The 21,311-nt window shown below is 46.1% G+C and overlaps 1 protein-coding gene across 1 annotated transcript; it reads left to right on the forward strand.

Moving 5' to 3' along the window:
* Positions 1-989: 989 nt before the first annotated feature.
* cavin2b (caveolae associated protein 2b) lies at positions 990-21,111 on the forward strand. The gene is made up of 6 exons (XM_056431405.1): positions 990-1,292; positions 10,030-10,170; positions 12,925-13,026; positions 18,010-18,276; positions 18,962-19,114; positions 19,701-21,111. Exons 1-6 carry the CDS (start codon positions 1,071-1,073, stop codon positions 20,025-20,027), a joined length of 1,212 nt encoding a protein of 403 aa, XP_056287380.1. The 5' UTR covers positions 990-1,070; the 3' UTR covers positions 20,028-21,111.
* The last annotated feature ends 200 nt before the right edge of the window (positions 21,112-21,311 follow it).

Consider the following 21,311-nt stretch of genomic DNA (forward strand, 5'->3'; position numbering starts at 1 on the left):
TTGGTTGACATTAAAGTTCTTTATGCTGACATTGAACCTGCGAGTATAAACTACAGTACTAATACTATACTAACTAATACTATACTAACTAATACTATACTAACGAATACTATACTAACTAATACTATACTAACTAATACTATTAATATTAAACTATTAATATTATACTAAACTAATACTTAACTAATTATTAACTAATACTATACTAACTAATACTTAACTAATTATTAACTAATACTATACTAATACTATAAATATTTAACTATTAATATTATGCTTAACTAATACTTAACTAGTTCTTAACTAATACTATACTAATACTAAACTATTAATATTATACTAAACTAATACTATACTATTAATATTATAATATAATAATACTAACACAGTAGAAGTTTCTTCAGGAGTTCAACATCTGTTGAATTCGTACATTCCATCAGTACAGTTAAAGGAAGTAGCCCCCCCCCCCCCCCCCCACCACACACACACACGCACACAAACAAATACAGACCTGCCCCGTGGCCATGGCAACAGTCCCCGCCCCCTTCTGGGTGGAGAGACATTGAGCTTCAGGCTGAACTCTGCAGAGAGAGATTTAACCCTTCCACATATCAACTTGGATCACATCTATTCATCGACTAATTATATTTATGTTTGTTTTTGTCAATTTATTTTAAGATGTTATGTTAAAAAGATAATGTTGTACTTTTTTCTTTTTTCTTTATTGTTTTTTTGGTTTCAAAGTTCCTTTCAGAAGTGTCAATAGATGTAGTCGCTGTAAGGTATGTTGTGGACTTGTTGGAATCAGTGGGTTTGTGTTTATACCCGAGACAAACAGTTTGACTCTGTGTGGGAGGGAAGGAGTTAAAGGTGTGGACGCTTCCACAGTTGGAAAGTTTTCCTCTGAGCCAACCAATCAGAGCGCAGCACACACACACACACACACACACACACACACACACACACACACACACAGAGAGAGAGGTGGAGCTCAGTGCTTCCTGCAGCAACACGACTTGGTGGACCTTCTGAGCTTTAGACTCGTCTCTCTGGGTTCGGACAGAGTCGTCATGGTGACCACTGAGACCCAACAAAGCCAGGACCTCCTGGTACCCCCTCAGAACCACGACCAGCAGGACCTGCAGGACCAGCGGGAGGAGGACCAGGTGTCTCTGTGCCGTGACCCCGAGGCCACGAGCCCGGGTCCCGTCAACGCCATCACAGTCCTCACGCTGCTGGACAAGCTGGTCCACATGCTGGACGCCGTGCAGGACAACCAGAACAAGATGGAGGTGAGCCACGCCTTAGTGCAGTCCAGACTCCAGTCAAGTCCAGACTCCAGTCCAGACTCCAGTACATACTCCAGTCCAGACACCAGTACAGACTCCAGTACAGACTCCAGTACAGACTCCAGTCCAGACTCCAGTCCAGACTCCAGTACAGACTCCAGTCCAGACTCCAGTACAGACTCAGTACAGACTCCAGTACAGACTCAGTCAGACTCAGTACAGACTCCAGTACAGACTCCAGTCCAGACTCCAGTACAGACTCCAGTACAGACTCCAGTACAGACACCAGTACAGACTCCAGTACAGACACCAGTACAGACTCCAGTCCAGGCTCCAGTCCAGACTCCAGTACAGACTGCAGTACAGACTCCAGTCCAGACTCCAGTACAGACTCCAGTACAGACACCAGTACAGACTCCAGTCCAGACTCCAGTACAGACACCAGTCCAGACTCCAGTCCAGACTCCAGTACATACTCCAGTCCAGACTCCAGTACAGACACCAGTCCAGACACCAGTACATACTCCAGTCCAGACTCCAGTCCAGACTCCAGTCCAGACTCCAGTCCAGACTCCAGTACATACTCCAGTCCAGACTCCAGTACATACTCCAGTCCAGACACCAGTACAGACTCCAGTACAGACTCCAGTACAGACTCCAGTCCAGACTCCAGTCCAGACTCCAGTACAGACTCCAGTCCAGACTCCAGTCCAGACTCCAGTCCAGACTCCAGTCCAGACTCCAGTCCAGACTCCAGTACAGACACCAGTCCAGACTCCAGTACAGACTCCAGTACAGACTCCAGTCCAGACTCCAGTACAGACTCCAGTCCAGACTCCAGTACAGACACCAGTACAGACTCCAGTACAGACTCCAATCCAAACTCCAGTACAGACTCCAGTACAGACTCCAGTACAGACACCAGTACAGACTCCAGTACAGACACCAGTACAGACTCCAGTCCAGGCTCCAGTCCAGACTCCAGTACAGACTCCAGTACAGACTCCAGTCCAGACTCCAGTACAGACTCCAGTACAGACACCAGTACAGACTCCAGTCCAGACTCCAGTACAGACACCAGTCCAGACTCCAGTCCAGACTCCAGTACATACTCCAGTCCAGACTCCAGTACAGACACCAGTCCAGACACCAGTACATACTCCAGTCCAGACTCCAGTCCAGACTCCAGTCCAGACTCCAGTCCAGACTCCAGTACATACTCCAGTCCAGACTCCAGTACAGACACCAGTCCAGACTCCAGTACAGACTCCAGTACAGACACCAGTACAGACTTCAGTACAGACTCCAGTACATACTCCAGTCCGACTCCAGTTCAGACTCCAGTACAGACACCAGTACAGACTCCAGTACAGACTCCAGTACAGACTCCAGTCCAGACTCCAGTACAGACACCAGTACAGACTCCAGTCCAGACTCCAGTCCAGACTCCAGTACAGACTCCAATCTAGACTCCAGTCCAGACACCAGTACAGACTCCAGTAGCCCACCAGTACAGACACCAGTACAGACACCAGTACAGACTCCAGTCCAGACTCCAGTACAGACTCCAGTACAGACACCAGTAAAGACTCCAGTACAGACACCAGTACAGACTCCAGTACATACACCAGTACATACTCCAGTACAGACACCAGTAAAGACTCCAGTACAGACACCAGTACAGACTCCAGTACAGACACCAGTACAGACTCCAGTACATACACCAGTACAGACTCCAGTACATACTCCAGTACATACACCAGTACAGACACCAGTACAGACTCCAGTACAGACTCCAGTACAGACTCCAGTACATACACCAGTACAGACTCCAGTACAGACACCAGTAAAGACTCCAGTACAGACACCAGTACAGACTCCAGTACAGACTCCAGTACAGACACCAGTACAGACTCCAGTACAGACACCAGTACAGACACCAGTACAGACACCAGTCCAGACTCCAGTACATACACCAGTACAGACTCCAGTACAGACACCAGTACAGACTCCAGTACAGAGACCAGTACAGACACCAGTACAGACACCAGTACAGACTCCAGTACATACTCCAGTACAGACACCAGTACAGACACCAGTACAGACTCCAGTACTAAATTTGTTGCAGAACCAGAACTAACTTACAAACCTTCAGTTTTGAAAACAATCCAGAAATAAGGAAATAAGGAAACGGTTGATTCCACAGGAACTTCAGGAACTAAGGTTCTCTGACCTCTTTAAGGTTCTCTGACCTCTTTAATGTTCTCTGACCTCTTTAAGGTTCTCTCTGACCTCTTTAAGGTTCTCCCTGACCTCTTTAAGGTTCTCTGACCTCTTTAAGGTTCTCTCTGACCTCTTTAAGGTTCTCCCTGACCTCTTTACGGTTCTCTGACCTCTTTAAGATTCTCTCTGACCTATTTAAGGTTATCTGACCTCTTTAAGGTTCTCTGACCTCTTTAAGGTTCTCTCTGACCTATTTAAGGTTCTCTCTGACCTCTTTAAGGTTCTCCCTGACCTCTTTAAGGTTCTCTCAGACCTATTTAAGGTTCTCTGACCTCTTTAAGCTTCTCTCTGACCTCTTTAAGGTTCTCTGACCTCTTTAAGCTTCTCTCTGACCTCTTTACAGTTCTCTGACCTCTTTAAGGTTCTCTGACCTATTTAAGGTTATCTCTGACCTCTTTAAGGTTCTCCCTGACCTCTTTAAGGTTCTCTCTGACCTATTTAAGGTTTTCTGACCTCTTTAAGGTTCTCTCTGACCTCTTTAAGGTTCTCTGACCTCTTTGAGGTTCTCTCTGACCTCTTTAAGGTTCTCCCTGACCTCTTTACGGTTCTCTCTGACCTCTGTAAGGTTCTCTGACCTCTTTAAGGTTCTCTGACCTCTTTATGGTTCTCTGACCTCTTTAAGGTTCTCTGACCTCTTTAAGGTTCTCTCTGACCTATTTAAGGTTCTCTGACCTCTTTAAGGTTCTCTCTGACCTCTTTACAGTTCTCTGACCTCTTTAAGGTTCTCTCTGACCTATTTAAGGTTATCTGACCTATTTAAGGTTCTCTCTGACCTCTTTAAGGTTCTCCCTGACCTCTTTAAGGTTCTCTCTGACCTCTTTAACGTTCTCCCTGACCTATTTAAGGTTCTCTGACCTCTTTGAGGTTCTCTCTGACCACTTTACGGTTCTCTCTGACCTCTTTAAGGTTCTCTGACCTCTTTACGGTTCTTTCTGACCTCTTTAATGCTCTCTGACCTCTTTACGGTTCTCTCTGACCTCTTTAAGGTTCTCTGACCTCTTTACGGTTCTCTGGCCTCTTTAAGGTTCTCTCTGACCTCTTTACGGTTCTCTCTGACCTCTTTAAGGTTCTCTGACCTCTTTACGGTTCTCTCTGACCTCTTTAAGGTTCTCTCTGACCTATTTAAGGTTCTCTGACCTCTTTAAGGTTCTCTCTGACCTCTTTAAGATTCTCTCTGACCTCTTTACGGTTCTCTCTGACCTCTTTAAGGTTCTCTGACCTCTTTAAGATTCTCTCTGACCTCTTTAAGGTTCTCTCTGACCTATTTAAGGTTCTCTGACCTCTTTAAGGTTCTCTCTGACCTCTTTAAGATTCTCTCTGACCTCTTTAAGGTTCTCTGTGACCTCTTTACGGTTCTCTCTGACCTCTTTAAGGTTCTCTGACCTCTTTACGTTCTCTCTGACCTCTTTAAGGTTCTCTGACCTCTTTACGGTTCTCTCTGACCTCTTTAAGGTTCTCTCTGACCTCTTTAAGGTTCTCCGACCTCTTTAAGGTTCTCTCTCTAATCTTTTTAAGCTGCTTTCCAGATGTTTCTCTGTGACTTCCCCTCGTGGTTCTCTTGGCTCACAGAGAATCCTTTAGAACCCTGTTTGTTGACGTGTCGCTGTGTTTCTGGTCTGCAGCACCAGCTGCTTCCTGTTGTTCCTTCAGGCAGTGTTCGTGGGTTTGGAGCTCGATGAACGTAGGATAATACTGATGCTGTCATACTCAATGGAGCTAACGTTAGCATAGTACGTTAGCTCATCATTCACGAGTATTAGCACGTCCATGCTAGCAGGTAGCAAACACACTACAAAGACAGTTAAGAGTTAGGGGAGTTAAGAGAGGGGGGGCAGCTAAGAGAGGAGTGGTTAAGAGAGGGGGGCAGTTAAGAGAGGAGTGGTTAAGAGAGGGGCATTTAAGAGAGGAGGGCAGCTAAGAGAGGAGTGGTTAAGAGAGGGGGGGCACTTAAGAGAGGAGGGGGGGGGCAGCTAAGAGAGGAGTGGTTAAGAGAGGGGCACTTAAGAGAGGAGGGGCAGCTAAGAGGAGTGGTTAAGAGGGCAGTTAAGAGGGGAGTTAAGAGAGGGGGGAGTTATGAGAGGGGGGCAGTTATGAGAGGGGGGGAGTTATGAGAGTAAGTAAGTAATTTATTTTTCCATAAGTACATACATAACGTGTACATACTGGCAGACATTAACAACAGAAAAAAATGTACGAATGGAGGACCGTCCAAAGAAGTGAGATGGCGTTTAAGGCGAGAACCAAATGCCTTGGTGCTGGATGCCGATTTGACCTCGTCCGGAATTTGTCTCCAGAGCTTTGGACCTCGACAGATGAAGCTTTTAAATACAATGTCCACTGTATGTTTATTTATATGAATGCCACCACGCAGCCGCGTGTTGTGGTCGTAGACATGTGTGTTCCTTGTGAACATACGTAACAGATTATGTGGCAGATTATTATTCATAAATCTGTACATAAAAATTCCTGTTTGACACAAATGTAGATCTGTAAATCTCAGAATGCCCAATCTCTTAAAAAGCGGCTCAGTGTGTTCGTTGTACTTCACGTTGCAGATGATCCGCACAGCCCTTTTTTGTAAAATCTCGAGACATTTGACCTGAGTTTTAGCTGCGGATCCCCAGAGCAGATTGCAATACAAGAGGTGCGGATGGACACGGCTGTGGTACAACAAACGCACATTTTCTGTTGAGAGTATATTTTTTGCGGAGCGCAGGGCAAATGTGCCGCTTCGTATGCGCTTCCGACAGCTGTCAATATGTTGATGCCAGCGCAGATTGTCGTCAATATAGACACCAAGGAACTTGGTGCACTGGACTTTTGAGACATTTGCCCCGTCAATCTCAAGCCTAAAATCTTGATCTCGGGGATGATTTGATTTATTTATGAGCATATAATTAGTTTTCTGTGCATTTAGAGATAACTTTTTTCGCTTTGAACCAATCCGATACGATTTTTAGCTCTTCATTTGCAGTTTGATATAAGTTATGGTGGTCCTTCGATGAAATATAGATAGTTGTGTCGTCAGCAAAGAGGATGCTTTTAACACGTTTTAAGACTTTTGGAAGGTCATTTATATACAATATAAATAGCAGGGGTCCCAATACAGAACCCTGTGGTACTCCACAAGTTATATCATATGATTTTGATTTGAACCCCTTGTATTTCACATATTGTTTTCGACCACGAAGATAACTTTGAAACCACTCGCGTGCCGTACCTCTAACACCATAATGGCTCAGTTTTTTTAAAAGTATTGAGTGATCGATCGTGTCAAAAGCTTTAGAAAGGTCTAGGAATAATGCCAGAGTGTTCTCTCCGTGTTCAAGTGCAGTGTAGGTGTCAAACAGAAACTCAGTGACCGCGTTCTCAGTCGAGTGCTTTGGTCGAAAGCCGTATTGGCTTTCGTATAGCAAGTTATGCTTTGCAACAAAGCTGTAGTCGTTTATGAACGACCTTTTCCAAAATTTTGGAAAAGCTTGGCAACAGAGATATTGGACGATAGTTAGTAAAGTAAAGCTTTTCTTTGGCTTTGTAAATGGGGATCACTTCAGCGATCTTCATATCATCAGGAAAAACTCCCTCCGATAATGATTTGTTTACAAGATGTGACAATGGAGTGGCCAACGATTGACCAAGTTGTTTGACTAGATTCATGCTGATACCGTCGTGACCGGCGCTTTTCTTTGGCTTAAAGCTGTTTATTATTTTAGAAATTTCATCCGGGTCGACAGGATTAAGAAACATCGATTGAATTGTGGATGATTGACCAAGATACTCAGCAAATGAGTGATCAGAGCATCCAATCTGGTCTGCATATTTCACACCTATGATAGCGAAATATTCACAGAACCCATCTGCAATCTTTTTCGGGTCAACTTCCTTTTTGCCATTGACATAAAATACATCCGAGATACGAGACTTGTCGTTGGATTTGTTAATGATTGAGTTAATCACTCGCCAAGTCTTCCTTGAGTCGTACTTATATTCATTGAGGAGGTTAGAGTAGTACAATTGTTTTGCGTCTCGTTTGGCTTTGTTTAATATATTTCTATCGGTGAGAAATTTTGCCCGCGCAGGATGACTGTCTGGTTTCCCCAGCTGGAGTTTGAACAGACGATCACGCCTGCGTATCGAGTTCATCAGACCCACCGTCATCCAGGGTTCTCTCATAACATGCTTGCGAGAAATACGAACAGTTCTCGTAGGGGCGTGATGATCCAGTATGCTTATAAATGACCGAGTGACTGCGTTACTTGCTTCGTCTACGGTCATGTTCTGTAGGTCAGACCAGTCAACATTGGACAGAGAATGATTAATATCTTGCAGCGTTTGATCAGTGACAGATCGCGATGTGATAACGAGAGGCTGCTTTTTTTCATTAACCTTATTTCGTTCCCCCATAAGCGTTAGACACGGCAAATGGTCTGAAATATCAGAACAAATAACAAAGGAGATCAAGTTGCAGATGTTCTCCTGGTTAACATCAATGTTGTCGATGAGAGTGGAACTAGATTTAGTTATTCTTGTGGGAATTGTAATCGTAGGCATAATACCACAAGCGAAAAAGGAGTCCAGTAATGTCGAAGTTTGTTGATGGGAATCAACTTTCAAAAGATCGAAGTTTTGATCCGTCCCGATCACAACGTTAACAAAGTTGTTGTCCTGGATCTGCGACAGTATAGTATCGTATCGCTCAATAGATTGAGACTGATTAGTGGGACTCGGTATATCTCGCCAACAAGACATGGCTTTTGCTTGTGGTTTAATTGGACTTCGACAAAAATGGACTCAAACTCTCCCTCGATATTCACACCAATGTCAACTCTATCCTTGGAGATGTATTTCTCAGCAACATATACTGCCACGCCACCTTGTTTAATGTTAGCGCGATTTTTGCAATATAAGTTGTACCCAGGGAGGGTATACAACTCCTGACTTTGGTCAGTCAGGAACGTTTCACAGAGAAGTATAAAGTATAAAGAGGGGGGGAGTTATGAGAGGGGGGAGTTATGAGAGGGGGCAGTTATGATGGGGGAGTTATGAGAGGGGCAGTTATGAGAGGGGAGTTATGATGGGGGAGTTATGAGAGGGGAGTTATGAGAGGGGCAGTTATGATGGGGGAGTTATGAGAGGGCAGTTATGAGAGGGGCCAGTTATGAGAGGGGCAGTTATGATGGGGGAGTTATGAGAGGGGCAGTTATGAGAGGGAGTTATGAGAGGGGCAGTTATGAGAGGGGAGTTATGAGAGGGCAGTTATGATGGGGGAGTTATGAGAGGGGCAGTTATGAGAGGGGAGTTATGATGGGGGAGTTATGAGAGGGGAGTTATGAGAGGTGGGCAGTTATGATGGGGGAGTTATGAGAGGGAGTTATGAGAGGGGCAGTTATGAGAGGGGAGTTATGAGAGGGGCAGTTATGAGGGGAGTTATGAGAGGGGAGTTATGAGAGGGGCAGTTATGATGGGGGAGTTATGAGAGGGGCAGTTATGAGAGGGGAGTTATGAGAGGGGCAGTTATGAGGGGGGAGTTATGAGAGGGGAGTTATGAGAGGCGGGCAGTTATGAGGGGAGTTATGAGAGGGAGTTATGAGAGGGGAGTTATGAGAGGGGGCAGTTATGAGGGGGAGTTATGAGAGGGGCAGTTATGAGGGGGAGTTATGAGAGGGAGTTATGAGAGGAGTTATGAGAGGGGCAGTTATGAGGGGAGTTATGAGAGGGGCAGTTATGAGGGGGAGTTATGAGAGGGAGTTATGAGAGGGGAGTTATGAGAGGGGAGTTATGAGAGGGGCAGTTATGAGAGGGGCAGTTATGAGGGGAGTTATGAGAGGGAGTTATGAGAGGGGAGTTATGAGAGGGGCAGTTATGAGGGGAGTTATGAGAGGGAGTTATGAGAGGGGAGTTATGAGAGGGAGTTATGAGAGGGAGTTATGAGGGGAGTTATGAGAGGGGCAGTTATGAGGGAGTTATGAGAGGGGAGTTATGAGAGGGAGTTATGAGAGGGGAGTTATGAGAGGGCAGTTATGAGAGGGAGTTATGAGAGGGGCAGTTATGAGGGGGAGTTATGAGAGGGGCAGTTATGAGGGGGAGTTATGAGAGGGAGTTATGAGAGGGGCAGTTATGAGAGGGGAGTTATGAGAGGGGGGAGGTAAGAGAGGGGGGAGTTATGAGAGGGGGGCAGTTATGAGAGGGGGAAGGTAAGAGAGGGGGGAGTTATGAGAGGGGGGAGGTAAGAGAGGGGGGCAGTTAGCATGCAGTCAATAGCAGAATGAAGCAGGTTTAAGGGGTGAATCACTTCTTTGTGACTGAACAACATGAAGCGCTTTGCTGGTTTAGTGGACACACACAGAGCTAGCATCAGCTAGCATGAGCTAGCAAGACCTAACATGACCTAATACGAGCTAGCACGAGTTAGCATGAGCTCTCCAGGTGAGTCCTGAATGTTCTAAGCGTGTTCCAGGTGCATCAGGTGGAGATGGAAGGCGTGGTCAGAGGGATCCAGGCGGACATGACCAAACTGTCCAAGAGCCACAGCCACACCTCCAACACCGTCAGCAAGCTGCTGGACAAGAGCCGCAAGCTGTCCGTCACCATGAAGGAGGTCAGGAACACAACAGGAACACACACCAACAGGAACACACACCAACAGGAACACACACACCAACAGGAACACACACCAACAGGAACACACACACCAACAGGAACACACACCAACAGGAACACACACCAACAGGAACACACACCAACAGGAACACACACCAACAGGAACACACACCAACAGGAACACACACAACAGGAACACACACCAACAGGAACACACACACCAACAGGAACACACACCAAGAGGAACACAACAGGAACACAACAGGAACACAACAGGAACACAACAGGAACACAACAGGAACACACACCAACAGGAACACACACCAACAGGAACACACACCAACAGGAACACACACAACAGGAACACACACCAACAGGAACACACACCAACAGGAACACACCAACAGGAACACACACAACAGGAACACACACCAACAGGAACACACCAACAGGAACACACACCAACAGGAACACACCAACAGGAACACACACAACAGGAACACACACCAACAGGAACACACACAACAGGAACACACACCAACAGGAACACACACCAACAGGAACACACACCAACAGGAACACACACCAACAGGAACACACACCAACAGGAACACACACACCAACAGGAACACACACAACAGGAACACACACCAACAGGAACACACACCAACAGGAACACACACCAACAGGAACACACACCAACAGGAACACACACAACAGGAACACACACCAACAGGAACACACACCAACAGGAACACACACACAGGAACACACACCAACAGGAACACACACCAACAGGAACACACCAACAGGAACACACACAACAGGAACACACACCAACAGGAACACACACCAACAGGAACACACACCAACAGGAACACACACACACACACAACAGGAACACACACCAACAGGAACACACACCAACAGGAACACACACCAACAGGAACACACACCAACAGGAACACACACAACAGGAACACACACCAACAGGAACACACACAACAGGAACACACACCAACAGGAACACACACCAACAGGAACACACACCAACAGGAACACACACCAACAGGAACACACACAACAGGAACACACACACCAACAGGAACACACACCAACAGGAACACACACAACAGGAACACACACCAACAGGAACACACACCAACAGGAACACACACCAACAGGAACACACACACCAACAGGAACACACACCAACAGGAACACACACCAACAGGAACACACACACCAACAGGAACACACACAACAGGAACACACACCAACAGGAACACACACCAACAGGAACACACACCAACAGGAACACACAACAGGAACACACCAACAGGAACACACACCAACAGGAACACACACACCAACAGGAACACACACCAACAGGAACACACACCAACAGGAACACACACCAACAGGAACACACACCAACAGGAACACACACCAACAGGAACACACACCAACAGGAACACACCAACAGGAACACACACCAACAGGAACACACACCAACAGGAACACACACCAACAGGAACACACCTGTGTGTGGACACACACACCAACAGGAACACACCTGTGTGTGGACACACACACCAACAGGAACACACACCAACAGGAACACACCTGTGTGTGGACACACACACTAACAGGAACACACCTGTGTGTGGACACCAACAGGAACACACCTGTGTGGACACACACAACAGGAACACACCTGTGTGGACACACACAACAGGAACACACCTGTGTGTGGACACACACACTAACAGGAACACACCTGTGTGTGGACACACACACCAACAGGAACACACCTGTGTGTGGACACACACACTAACAGGAACACACCTGTGTGTGGACACCAACAGGAACACACCTGTGTGTGGACACACACACTAACAGGAACACACCTGTGTGTGGACACACACACCAACAGGAACACACCTGTGTGTGGACACACACACTAACAGGAACACACCTGTGTGTGGACACACACACCTGTGTGTGGACACACACACTAACAGGAACACACCTGTGTGTGGACACACACACTAACAGGAACACACCTGTGTGTGGACACACACTAACAGGAACACACCTGTGTGTGGACACACACACTAACAGGAACACACCTGTGTGTGGACACACACACTAACAGGAACACACCTGTGTGTGGACACACACCAACAGGAACACACCTGTGTGTGGACACACATACTAACAGGAACACACCTGTGTGGACACACACACTAACAGGAACACACCTGTGTGTGGACACACACACTAACAGGAACACACCTGTGTGTGGACACACACACTAACAGGAACACACCTGTGTGTGGACACACAGACTAACAGGAACACACCTGTGTGTGGACACTAACAGGAACACACCTGTGTGTGGACACACACACTAACAGGAACACACCTGTGTGTGGACACACACACTAACAGGAACACACCTGTGTGTGGACACTAACAGGAACACACCTGTGTGTGGACACACACACTAACAGGAACACACCTGTGTGTGGACACACACACTAACAGGAACACACCTGTGTGTGGACACTAACAGGAACACACCTGTGTGTGGACACACACAGGAACACACCTGTGTGTGGACACACACACTAACAGGAACACACCTGTGTGTGGACACACACACTAACAGGAACACACCTGTGTGTGGACACACACACCTGTGTGTGGACACACACACTAACAGGAACCCACTGCTCTGCTCCTGAAGGTCCGTGATAAGATGGAGCGTCAGGGCGTCCAGGTGAAGAAGCTGGAGGCCAACCACGCTCACCTGGTCAGCAGGAACAACTTCAAGGTTCTCATCTTCCAGGTTAGAGTGATGACGGCTCAGACCTGCTCTGAGGTTCTCCACCGACTCTGAGGTTCTCCAAAGACTGACAGAAAAGTTACCAACAGACAGGCAGGTTCTCTACAGACAGGCAGCTTCTCTACAGACAGGCAGGTTCTCTAGTCAGGTTCTCTACAGACAGGCAGGTTCTCTACAGACAGGCAGGTTCTCTACAGACAGGCAGCTTCTCTACAGACAGGCAGGTTCTCTAGTCAGGTTCTCTACAGACAGGCAGGTTCTCTAGTCAGGTTCTCTACAGACAGGCAGGTTCTCTAGTCAGGTTCTCTACAGACAGGCAGGTTCTCTACAGACAGGCAGGTTCTCTAGTCAGGTTCTCTACAGACAGGCAGGTTCTCTACAGACAGGCAGGTTCTCTAGTCAGGTTCTCTACAGACAGGCAGCTTCTCTACAGACAGGCAGGTTCTCTAGTCAGGTTCTCTACAGACAGGCAGGTTCTCTACAGACAGGCAGGTTCTATAGTCAGGTTCTCTACAGACAGGCAGCTTCTCTACAGACAGGCAGGTTCTCTAGTCAGGTTCTCTACAGACAGTCAGGTTCTCTACAGACAGGCAGGTTCTCTAGTCAGGTTCTCTACAGACAGGCAGCTTCTCTACAGACAGGAAGGTTCTCTAGTCAGGTTCTCTACAGACAGGCAGGTTCTCTACAGACAGGCAGGTTCTCTAGTCAGGTTCTCTACAGACAGGCAGGTTCTCTAGTCAGGTTCTCTACAGACAGGCAGGTTCTCTACAGACAGGCAGGTTCTCTAGTCAGGTTCTCTACAGACAGGCAGGTTCTCTAGTCAGGTTCTCTACAGACAGTCAGGTTCTCTACAGACAGGCAGGTTCTCTAGTCAGGTTCTCTACAGACAGGCAGCTTCTCTATAGACAGGCAGGTTCTCTAGTCAGGTTCTCTACAGACAGTCAGGTTCTCTACAGACAAGCAGGTTCTCTACAGACAGGCAGGTTCTCTACAGACAGGCAGGTTCTCTAGTCAGGTTCTCTACAGACAGTCAGGTTCTCTACAGACAGGCAGGTTCTCTACAGACAGGCAGGTTCTCTAGTCAGGTGCTCTACAGACAGTCAGGTTCTCTACAGACAGGCAGGTTCTCTACAGACAGGTAGGTTCTCTAGTCAGGTTCTCTACAGACAGTCAGGTTCTCTAGTCAGGTTCTCTACAGACAGGCAGGTTCTCTAGTCAGGTTCTCTACAGACAGTCAGGTTCTCTACAGACAGGCAGGTTCTCTACAGACAGGTAGGTTCTCTAGTCAGGTTCTCTACAGACAGGCAGGTTCTCTAGTCAGGTTCTCTACAGACAGTCAGGTTCTCTACAGACAGGCAGGTTCTCTACAGACAGGCAGGTTCTCTAGTCAGGTTCTCTACAGTCAGGTTCTCTACAGACAGGCAGGTTCTCTAGTCAGGTTCTCTACAGACAGTCAGGTTCTCTACAGACAAGCAGGTTCTCTACAGACAGGCAGGTTCTCTAGTCAGGTTCTCTACAGACAGTCAGGTTCTCTACAGACAGGCAGGTTCTCTACAGACAGGCAGGTTCTCGAGTCAGGTTCTCTACAGACAGTCAGGTTCTCTACAGACAGGCAGGTTCTCTACAGACAGGCAGGTTCTCTAGTCAGGTTCTCTACAGACAGGCAGGTTCTCTACAGACAGGCAGGTTCTCTATAGACACTCAGGTTCCCCAGCTCTCTCTTTGTCTGATGTTCATGTGCAGTCTGTGCCCTTATTTGGTCGTGGGCTGCAACAGGAAGTGGGCTGCAGCAGGAAGTGGGCTGCAGAGAGGTCATGACACCAGGTGTCTCTACAGGTGACTCGAGGTAATGAGGACCAGTCCAGCTCGTGTCCTGGTCCTGTGGTCAGGACTGTGTTCACACACTGAACATTCCTCCCTAAATACCCAGCATTCCTCACTGCACTGTGAGTGGGCTCAGGAGGCGTGGCCTCTGTCAACTGGTTAACCCTTCACTCTCTGGAAGCCTTCAGCTCTGCGTCATGTTGGGAGTATTGTTCTGTCTTAAAGTACACTATATAGACTGAAGTATGTGGTATCCAGTATGTATAAAGTACTTTAAGACAGAACAACAATACTAACTGGATACGACTATATAGACTGAAGTATGTGGTATCCAGTATGTATAAAGTACTTTAAGACAGAACAACAATACTAACTGGATACTACTATATAGACTGAAGTATGTGGTATCCAGTATGTATAAAGTACTTTAAGACAGAACAACAATACTAACTGGATACTACTATATAGACTGAAGTATGTGGTATCCAGTATGTATAAAGTACTTTAAGACAGAACAACAATACTAACTGGATACTACTATATAGACTGAAGTATGTGGTATCCAGTATGTATAAAGTACTTTAAGACAGAACAACAATACCAACTGGATACTACTATATAGACTGAAGTATGTGGTATCCAGTATGTATAAAGTACTTTAAGACAGAACAACAATACTAACTGGATACTACTATATAGACTGAAGTATGTGGTATCCAGTATGTATAAAGTACTTTAAGACAGAACAACAATACCAACTGGATACTACTATATAGACTGAAGTATGTGGTATCCAGTATGTATAAAGTACTTTAAGACAGAACAACAATACTAACTGGATACTACTATATAGACTGAAGTATGTGGTATCCAGTATGTATAAAGTACTTTAAGACAGAACAACAATACTAACTGGATACTACTATATAGACTGAAGTATGTGGTATCCAGTATGTATAAAGTACTTTAAGACAGAACAACAATACTAACTGGATACTACTATATAGACTGAAGTATGTGGTATCCAGTATGTATAAAGTACTTTAAGACAGAACAACAATACCAACTGGATACTACTATATAGACTGAAGTATGTGGTATCCAGTATGTATAAAGTACTTTAAGACAGAACAACAATACTAACTGGATACTACTATATAGACTGAAGTATGTGGTATCCAGTATGTATAAAGTACTTTAAGACAGAACAACAATACCAACTGGATACTACTATATAGACTGAAGTATGTGGTATCCAGTATGTATAAAGTACTTTAAGACAGAACAACAATACTAACTGGATACGACTATAGAGACTGAAGTATTTGGACAGTCCTGAAAAAGTTCCTCTGACATTTTTCCATCTTCTCCAAATGTTCAAATAGGTTTCCACTAAGATTCTGCTGACATTCTCTCAAGGAAACAGAGTTCCTCATCCTAACCTCAAGATGCCACCAGGTTTCTTTAAGGTTCCACTACTGGCTCCCTAACATTTTACTAGAGGGTTCTTTAAGGTTCCACAACTGGCTCCCTAACATTTTACTAAAAGGTTCTTTAAGGTTCCACTACTGGCTCCCTAACATTTTACTAAAAGGTTCTTTAAGGTTCCACTACTGACTCCCTAACATTTTACTAGAGGGTTCTTTAAGGTTCCACTACTGGCTCCCTAACATTTTACTAAAAGGTTCTGTAAGGTTCCACTACTGGCTCCCTAACATTTTACGAGAGGGTTCTTTAAGGTTCCACTACTGGCTCCCTAACATTTTACTAGAGGGTTCTTTAAGTTTCCACTACTGGCTCCCTAACATTTTACGAGAGGGTTCTTTAAGGTTCCACTACTGGCTCCCTAACATTTTACTAGAGGGTTCTTTAAGGTTCCACTACTGGCTCCCTAACATTTTACTCAAGGGTTCTTTAAGGTTCCACTACTGGCTCCCTAACATTTTACGAGAGGGTTCTTTAAGGTTCCACTACTGGCTCCCTAACATTTTACTAGAGGGTTCTTTAAGGTTCCACTACTGGCTCCCTAACATTTTACTAAAAGGTTCTTTAAGGTTCCACTACTGGCTCCCTAACATTTTACTTGAGGGTTCTTTAAGGTTCCACAACTGGCTCCCTAACATTTTACTAAAAGGTTCTTTAAGGTTCCACTACTGGCTCCCTAACATTTTACTAAAAGTTTCTTTAAGGTTCCACTACTGGCTCCCTAACATTTTACTAGAGGGTTCTTTAAGGTTCCACTACTGGCTCCCTAACATTTTACTAAAAGGTTCTTTAAGGTTCCACTACTGGCTCCCTAACATTTTACTAGAAGGTTCTTTCAGGTTCCACTACTGGCTCCCTAACATTTTACTTGAAGGTTCTTTAAGGTTCCACTACTGGCTCCCTAAAATGTTACTAAAGGGTTCTTTAAGGTTCCACTACTGGCTCCCTAACATTTTACTAGAGGGTTCTTTAAGGTTCCACTACTGGCTCCCTAACATTTTATGAAAGGGTTCTTTAAGGTTCCACTACTGGCTCCCTAACATTTTACTAGAGGGTTCTTTAAGGTTCCACTACTGGCTCCCTAACATTTTACTAGAGGGTTCTTTAAGGTTCCACTACTGGCTCCCTAACATTTTACTCAAGGGTTCTTTAAGGTTCCACTACTGGCTCCCTAACATTTTACGAAAGGGTTCTTTAAGGTTCCACTACTGGCTCCCTAACATTTTACTAGAGGGTTCTTTAAGGTTCCACTACTGGCTCCCTAACATTTTACTAGAGGGTTCTTTAAGGTTCCACTACTGGCTCCCTAACATTTTACGAAAGGGTTCTTTAAGGTTCCACTACTGGCTCCCTAACATTTTACTAGAAGGTTCTTTAAGGTTCCACTACTGACTCCCTAACATTTTACTAGAGGGTTCTTTATGGTTCCACTACTGGCTCCCTAACATTTTACTCGAGGGTTCTTTAGGTACCCCTTCTGTTCCCTGAACATTTCTCAAACCCCCAGTTTCCCTAAAGTTCCTCTAAAATGGTCCCGTCCTTCACCAAATAATCTTCTATGGTTCCCCCAAAGGTTCTCTCAGGTTCCCCTGGGATTTATGTGAATACATGGTTCTCCTGAAGCTCCTTGAGGGTGATGCTAGGTTCCACTAACTTAATGCATGTTGTCTTCTTCAGGAGGAGAACGAGATCCCCTCCAGTGTTTACGTCAAGGATCCGCCTCCATTCCCTCGGGAGGAGATTTTGGAAGAAGCGGATGAATCGGTGGCCGGCGTCAATGATGGCAACCGCTCCCAGGAGGAGGGGCTTCACACCATCGACCTGTCATCTGACGAGGACGTTGGTCTGGAGGCGGAGCTAGAGGAAGAAGAGGTGTGGCCTCGTGATCTGGAGAATATGGAGAAGTCCAGAGCCGAGAAACTGAAACAATCCAGTCTGAAGAAGGTAAAAACCACAGACGGGCGGACAGTCAGACAGAAAGGCATACAGTTAGACAGACAGACGGGCGTACAGCCAGACAGGCGTACAGACGGGTGTACAGTCAGACAGACAGGCATACAGACGGGCGTACAGTCAGTCTGACAGGGGTACAGTCAGTGAGACGTGCGTAGTCAGACAGACAGACAGGCGTACAGACAGACGGGCGTACAGTCAGACAGACAGACAGGCGTACAGTCAGACAGACAGGCGTACAGACAGATGGGCGTACAGTCAGACAGACAGGCATACAGTCAGACAGACAGGTGTACAGACAGACGGGCGTACAGTCAGACAGACAGGCGTACAGACAGATGGGCATACAGTCAGACAGACAGGTGTACAGACAGACGGGCATACAGTCAGACAGACAGGTGTACAGACAGACGGGTGTACAGTCAGACAGACAGGCGTACAGACAGACGGGCATACAGTCAGACAGACAGGTGTACAAACTGATGGGCGTACAGTCAGTCTGACAGGGGTACAGTCAGTGAGACGTGCGTACAGCCAGACAGAAAGGCATACAGTCAGACAGACAGGCGTACAGACAGACAGGCGTAGACAGACGGGCATACAGTCAGACAGACAGGCGTACAGACAGACGGGCGTACAGTCAGTCAGACGGGTGTAATAGTTTCTCTCTCTGCAGGTCGACAGTCTGAAGAAGGCGTTCTCCAGGCAGAACATCGAGAAGAAGATGACGAAGATTGGAACAAAGATTGTTTCTCAGGAACAACGAGAGAAGATCAAAAAGAAAACCTCCAGCCTGAAGGTTTCACCTCTGACCTTCGGCATCAGGAAGGTAATCCTTGAATCTGCATGATATCAAGATATACCCCCAAGGGTCCTGTATGGTTCCCCCTAAGTTCCTCTTCACATTTACCCAAAGTGTCCTTGATCAACCTCAAGGACACTCCTTCATGCTGCCGCCCCCTAGTGGCTCAACTGGACTTGCTTGAATCGCCCAAACTTGTGGCGCTTGTTCTGAGTCGCGGCCGAGGCCTCAACGAGCCGATGTTCTTCCATAGTCGAAGCACCACCTACTGGCGAAAGAAAATCAGCGTTACGTGACAAACGGTAAAACGTACATCCGATGGGCCGGCGTTCTCGCCAGCGCCCCCTACTGGCGCCGATGAGCGAGGACCCGTTGATCGCAGCTTTAGTCGATGTTCCTCACCGGTTGTTTGGACTGTGATGTTCTCTCTCGGGTTCCAACTGAAACATCTTTTCATTCAATCCATTTGAGGCGTTGGAAATGTTCCTGGGTCTGGGCTTGTCGTTCAGGGGGACGTGGTCCCGGCCAGACCAGTTGAGACCCCCTGAAGGTTCTCTGGTCCTCCCAGCTGGTTCCTGTGTTCTACTTCCTGTGACCTGTGGTTCTGTTTCAGCCTCGCAGCAGCTCAGGCTCTCAGCCCCCCGACGCCGCTCTGCAGGGGGAGGAGTCGGTCCAGGAGGAGGAGGTGCCCTTCACAGAGGTCCACGCCCAGCTGGCTCCGGACGAGCAGGGGAGGAAGGAGGAGGAGGAGGAGAAAGAGGAGGAGAAGGAGGAAGATAAAGAGGAGGAGGAGAAGGTGGGGGAGGAGGAGAAGGAGAAGGAGGAAGAGAAAGAGGAGGAGCAGGAGACGGTGGATCTGTCAGTGGTGTCAGAGGGAGTCGGTGAGGAGTACGCTCTGTCCTCCACGCTGCCTCAGGAGCAGAAAGAGGAGGAGCCATAAACCACCAGATGTTCCTTCTGCGTTGTCATGTTCACGATACTAACATCAGCTCATCAGTACCAGCACCCTCCTCTAGTGGACCTCCCCCTGAGGTTCTGCGAGTCCACATTCACTAAAGGTTCCTCACTGAACTTCTCCCACGCTTCACCAGAGTAGAACGCTCGGCTTTGTTCCTCCAGGGTTCCTCAAACATTCCCCAAAGATCTCCCTCGGTTCTTTTAAAGTGTCTCTATTGTTCCAAGGAAGTTCCACCAGGGTTCCTCCAAGGTTCCCCTTAGACCCCCAGAGACTCTTCCAAGGTTTCTAAGGTTCCTCTAACATTCCACGTGGGCTCTGAGGTTCCTTCAAGGTTCTCTGTCGGCTTTTTCTGAAGGTTCTTCTCAAGTTCCCCAACGTTCTCCTCAGTGCGTGTGGACATCTACTCTGAATAATAACCGGCCTGTTGGTCATTAATCTGCTTATTAACGACACTAAAGTACTAAAGTATTAAAGTATTAATACCTGGACCAGAAGCACTGACCAGCTTCACACTCCTTGTGTCGATATATGTGTGTATATATATATACATATATATACACATATATATAGATATATATACATATATAGATATACATATATAGGAAAAATATGTATATATATATATTCAATTCAATTCAATTCAGTTTATTAGTAGAGCCCAATTTCACAAATTACTAATTTGTCTCGGAGTGTTTTACAATCTGTACACATAGACATCCCTGACCTTTGACCTCACATCGGATCAGGAACAACTCCCAAATAACCCTTCAGGGGGATAAATATATATATATATACATATATAGGAAAAATATGTTTATATATATATACACATATATAGGAAAAACATGTGTATATATATATATACATATTTTTCCTGAGTTTTTAACTAAATATATACAGAGTTAAATACTCTTTTTTATACACGGTGTTAAAAGCAGAATGATGTTTGTTGTCTTTGTTGTTTTTTACACATAGAAACTGTCTGACTGTCAGTCACCCACCAGGTGTGTCTGACTTGTCTGAGAATCACCTGAACCATATAATCAATAAAATCTGTGTAACCATATTTGTTGCCTGGCTCCTATTACACACACACACAGACACACACAGTGGGGTGTTCTCCTCAAAAGCCAATGGGATGGTTCGGGGAGGGGCTTAGAACCAACACAGCCAATAAATGCATGTGGGGGCGGAGCCTGAAGCGGCTCCACATTGACAGTTTGGTCTTGATTCTTCAAGCAGAATACTACAAAGTACTACCACAGA

The sequence above is a fragment of the Pseudoliparis swirei genome, chromosome 14, assembly GCF_029220125.1.
Source record: "Pseudoliparis swirei isolate HS2019 ecotype Mariana Trench chromosome 14, NWPU_hadal_v1, whole genome shotgun sequence".
NCBI classification, from domain to species: Eukaryota; Metazoa; Chordata; class Actinopteri; order Perciformes; family Liparidae; genus Pseudoliparis; species Pseudoliparis swirei.

Bases quoted from the DNA above. Each gene is read 5' to 3' on its own strand.
- cavin2b (XM_056431405.1), top strand. From the start codon at position 1,071: ATGGTGACCACTGAGACCCAACAAAGCCAGGACCTCCTGGTACCCCCT. The intron at 1,293-10,029 runs GTGAGCCACGCC...AGCGTGTTCCAG, and splicing joins ACAACCAGAACAAGATGGAG to GTGCATCAGGTGGAGATGGA. The intron at 19,115-19,700 runs GTAATCCTTGAA...GTTCTGTTTCAG, and splicing joins TGACCTTCGGCATCAGGAAG to CCTCGCAGCAGCTCAGGCTC.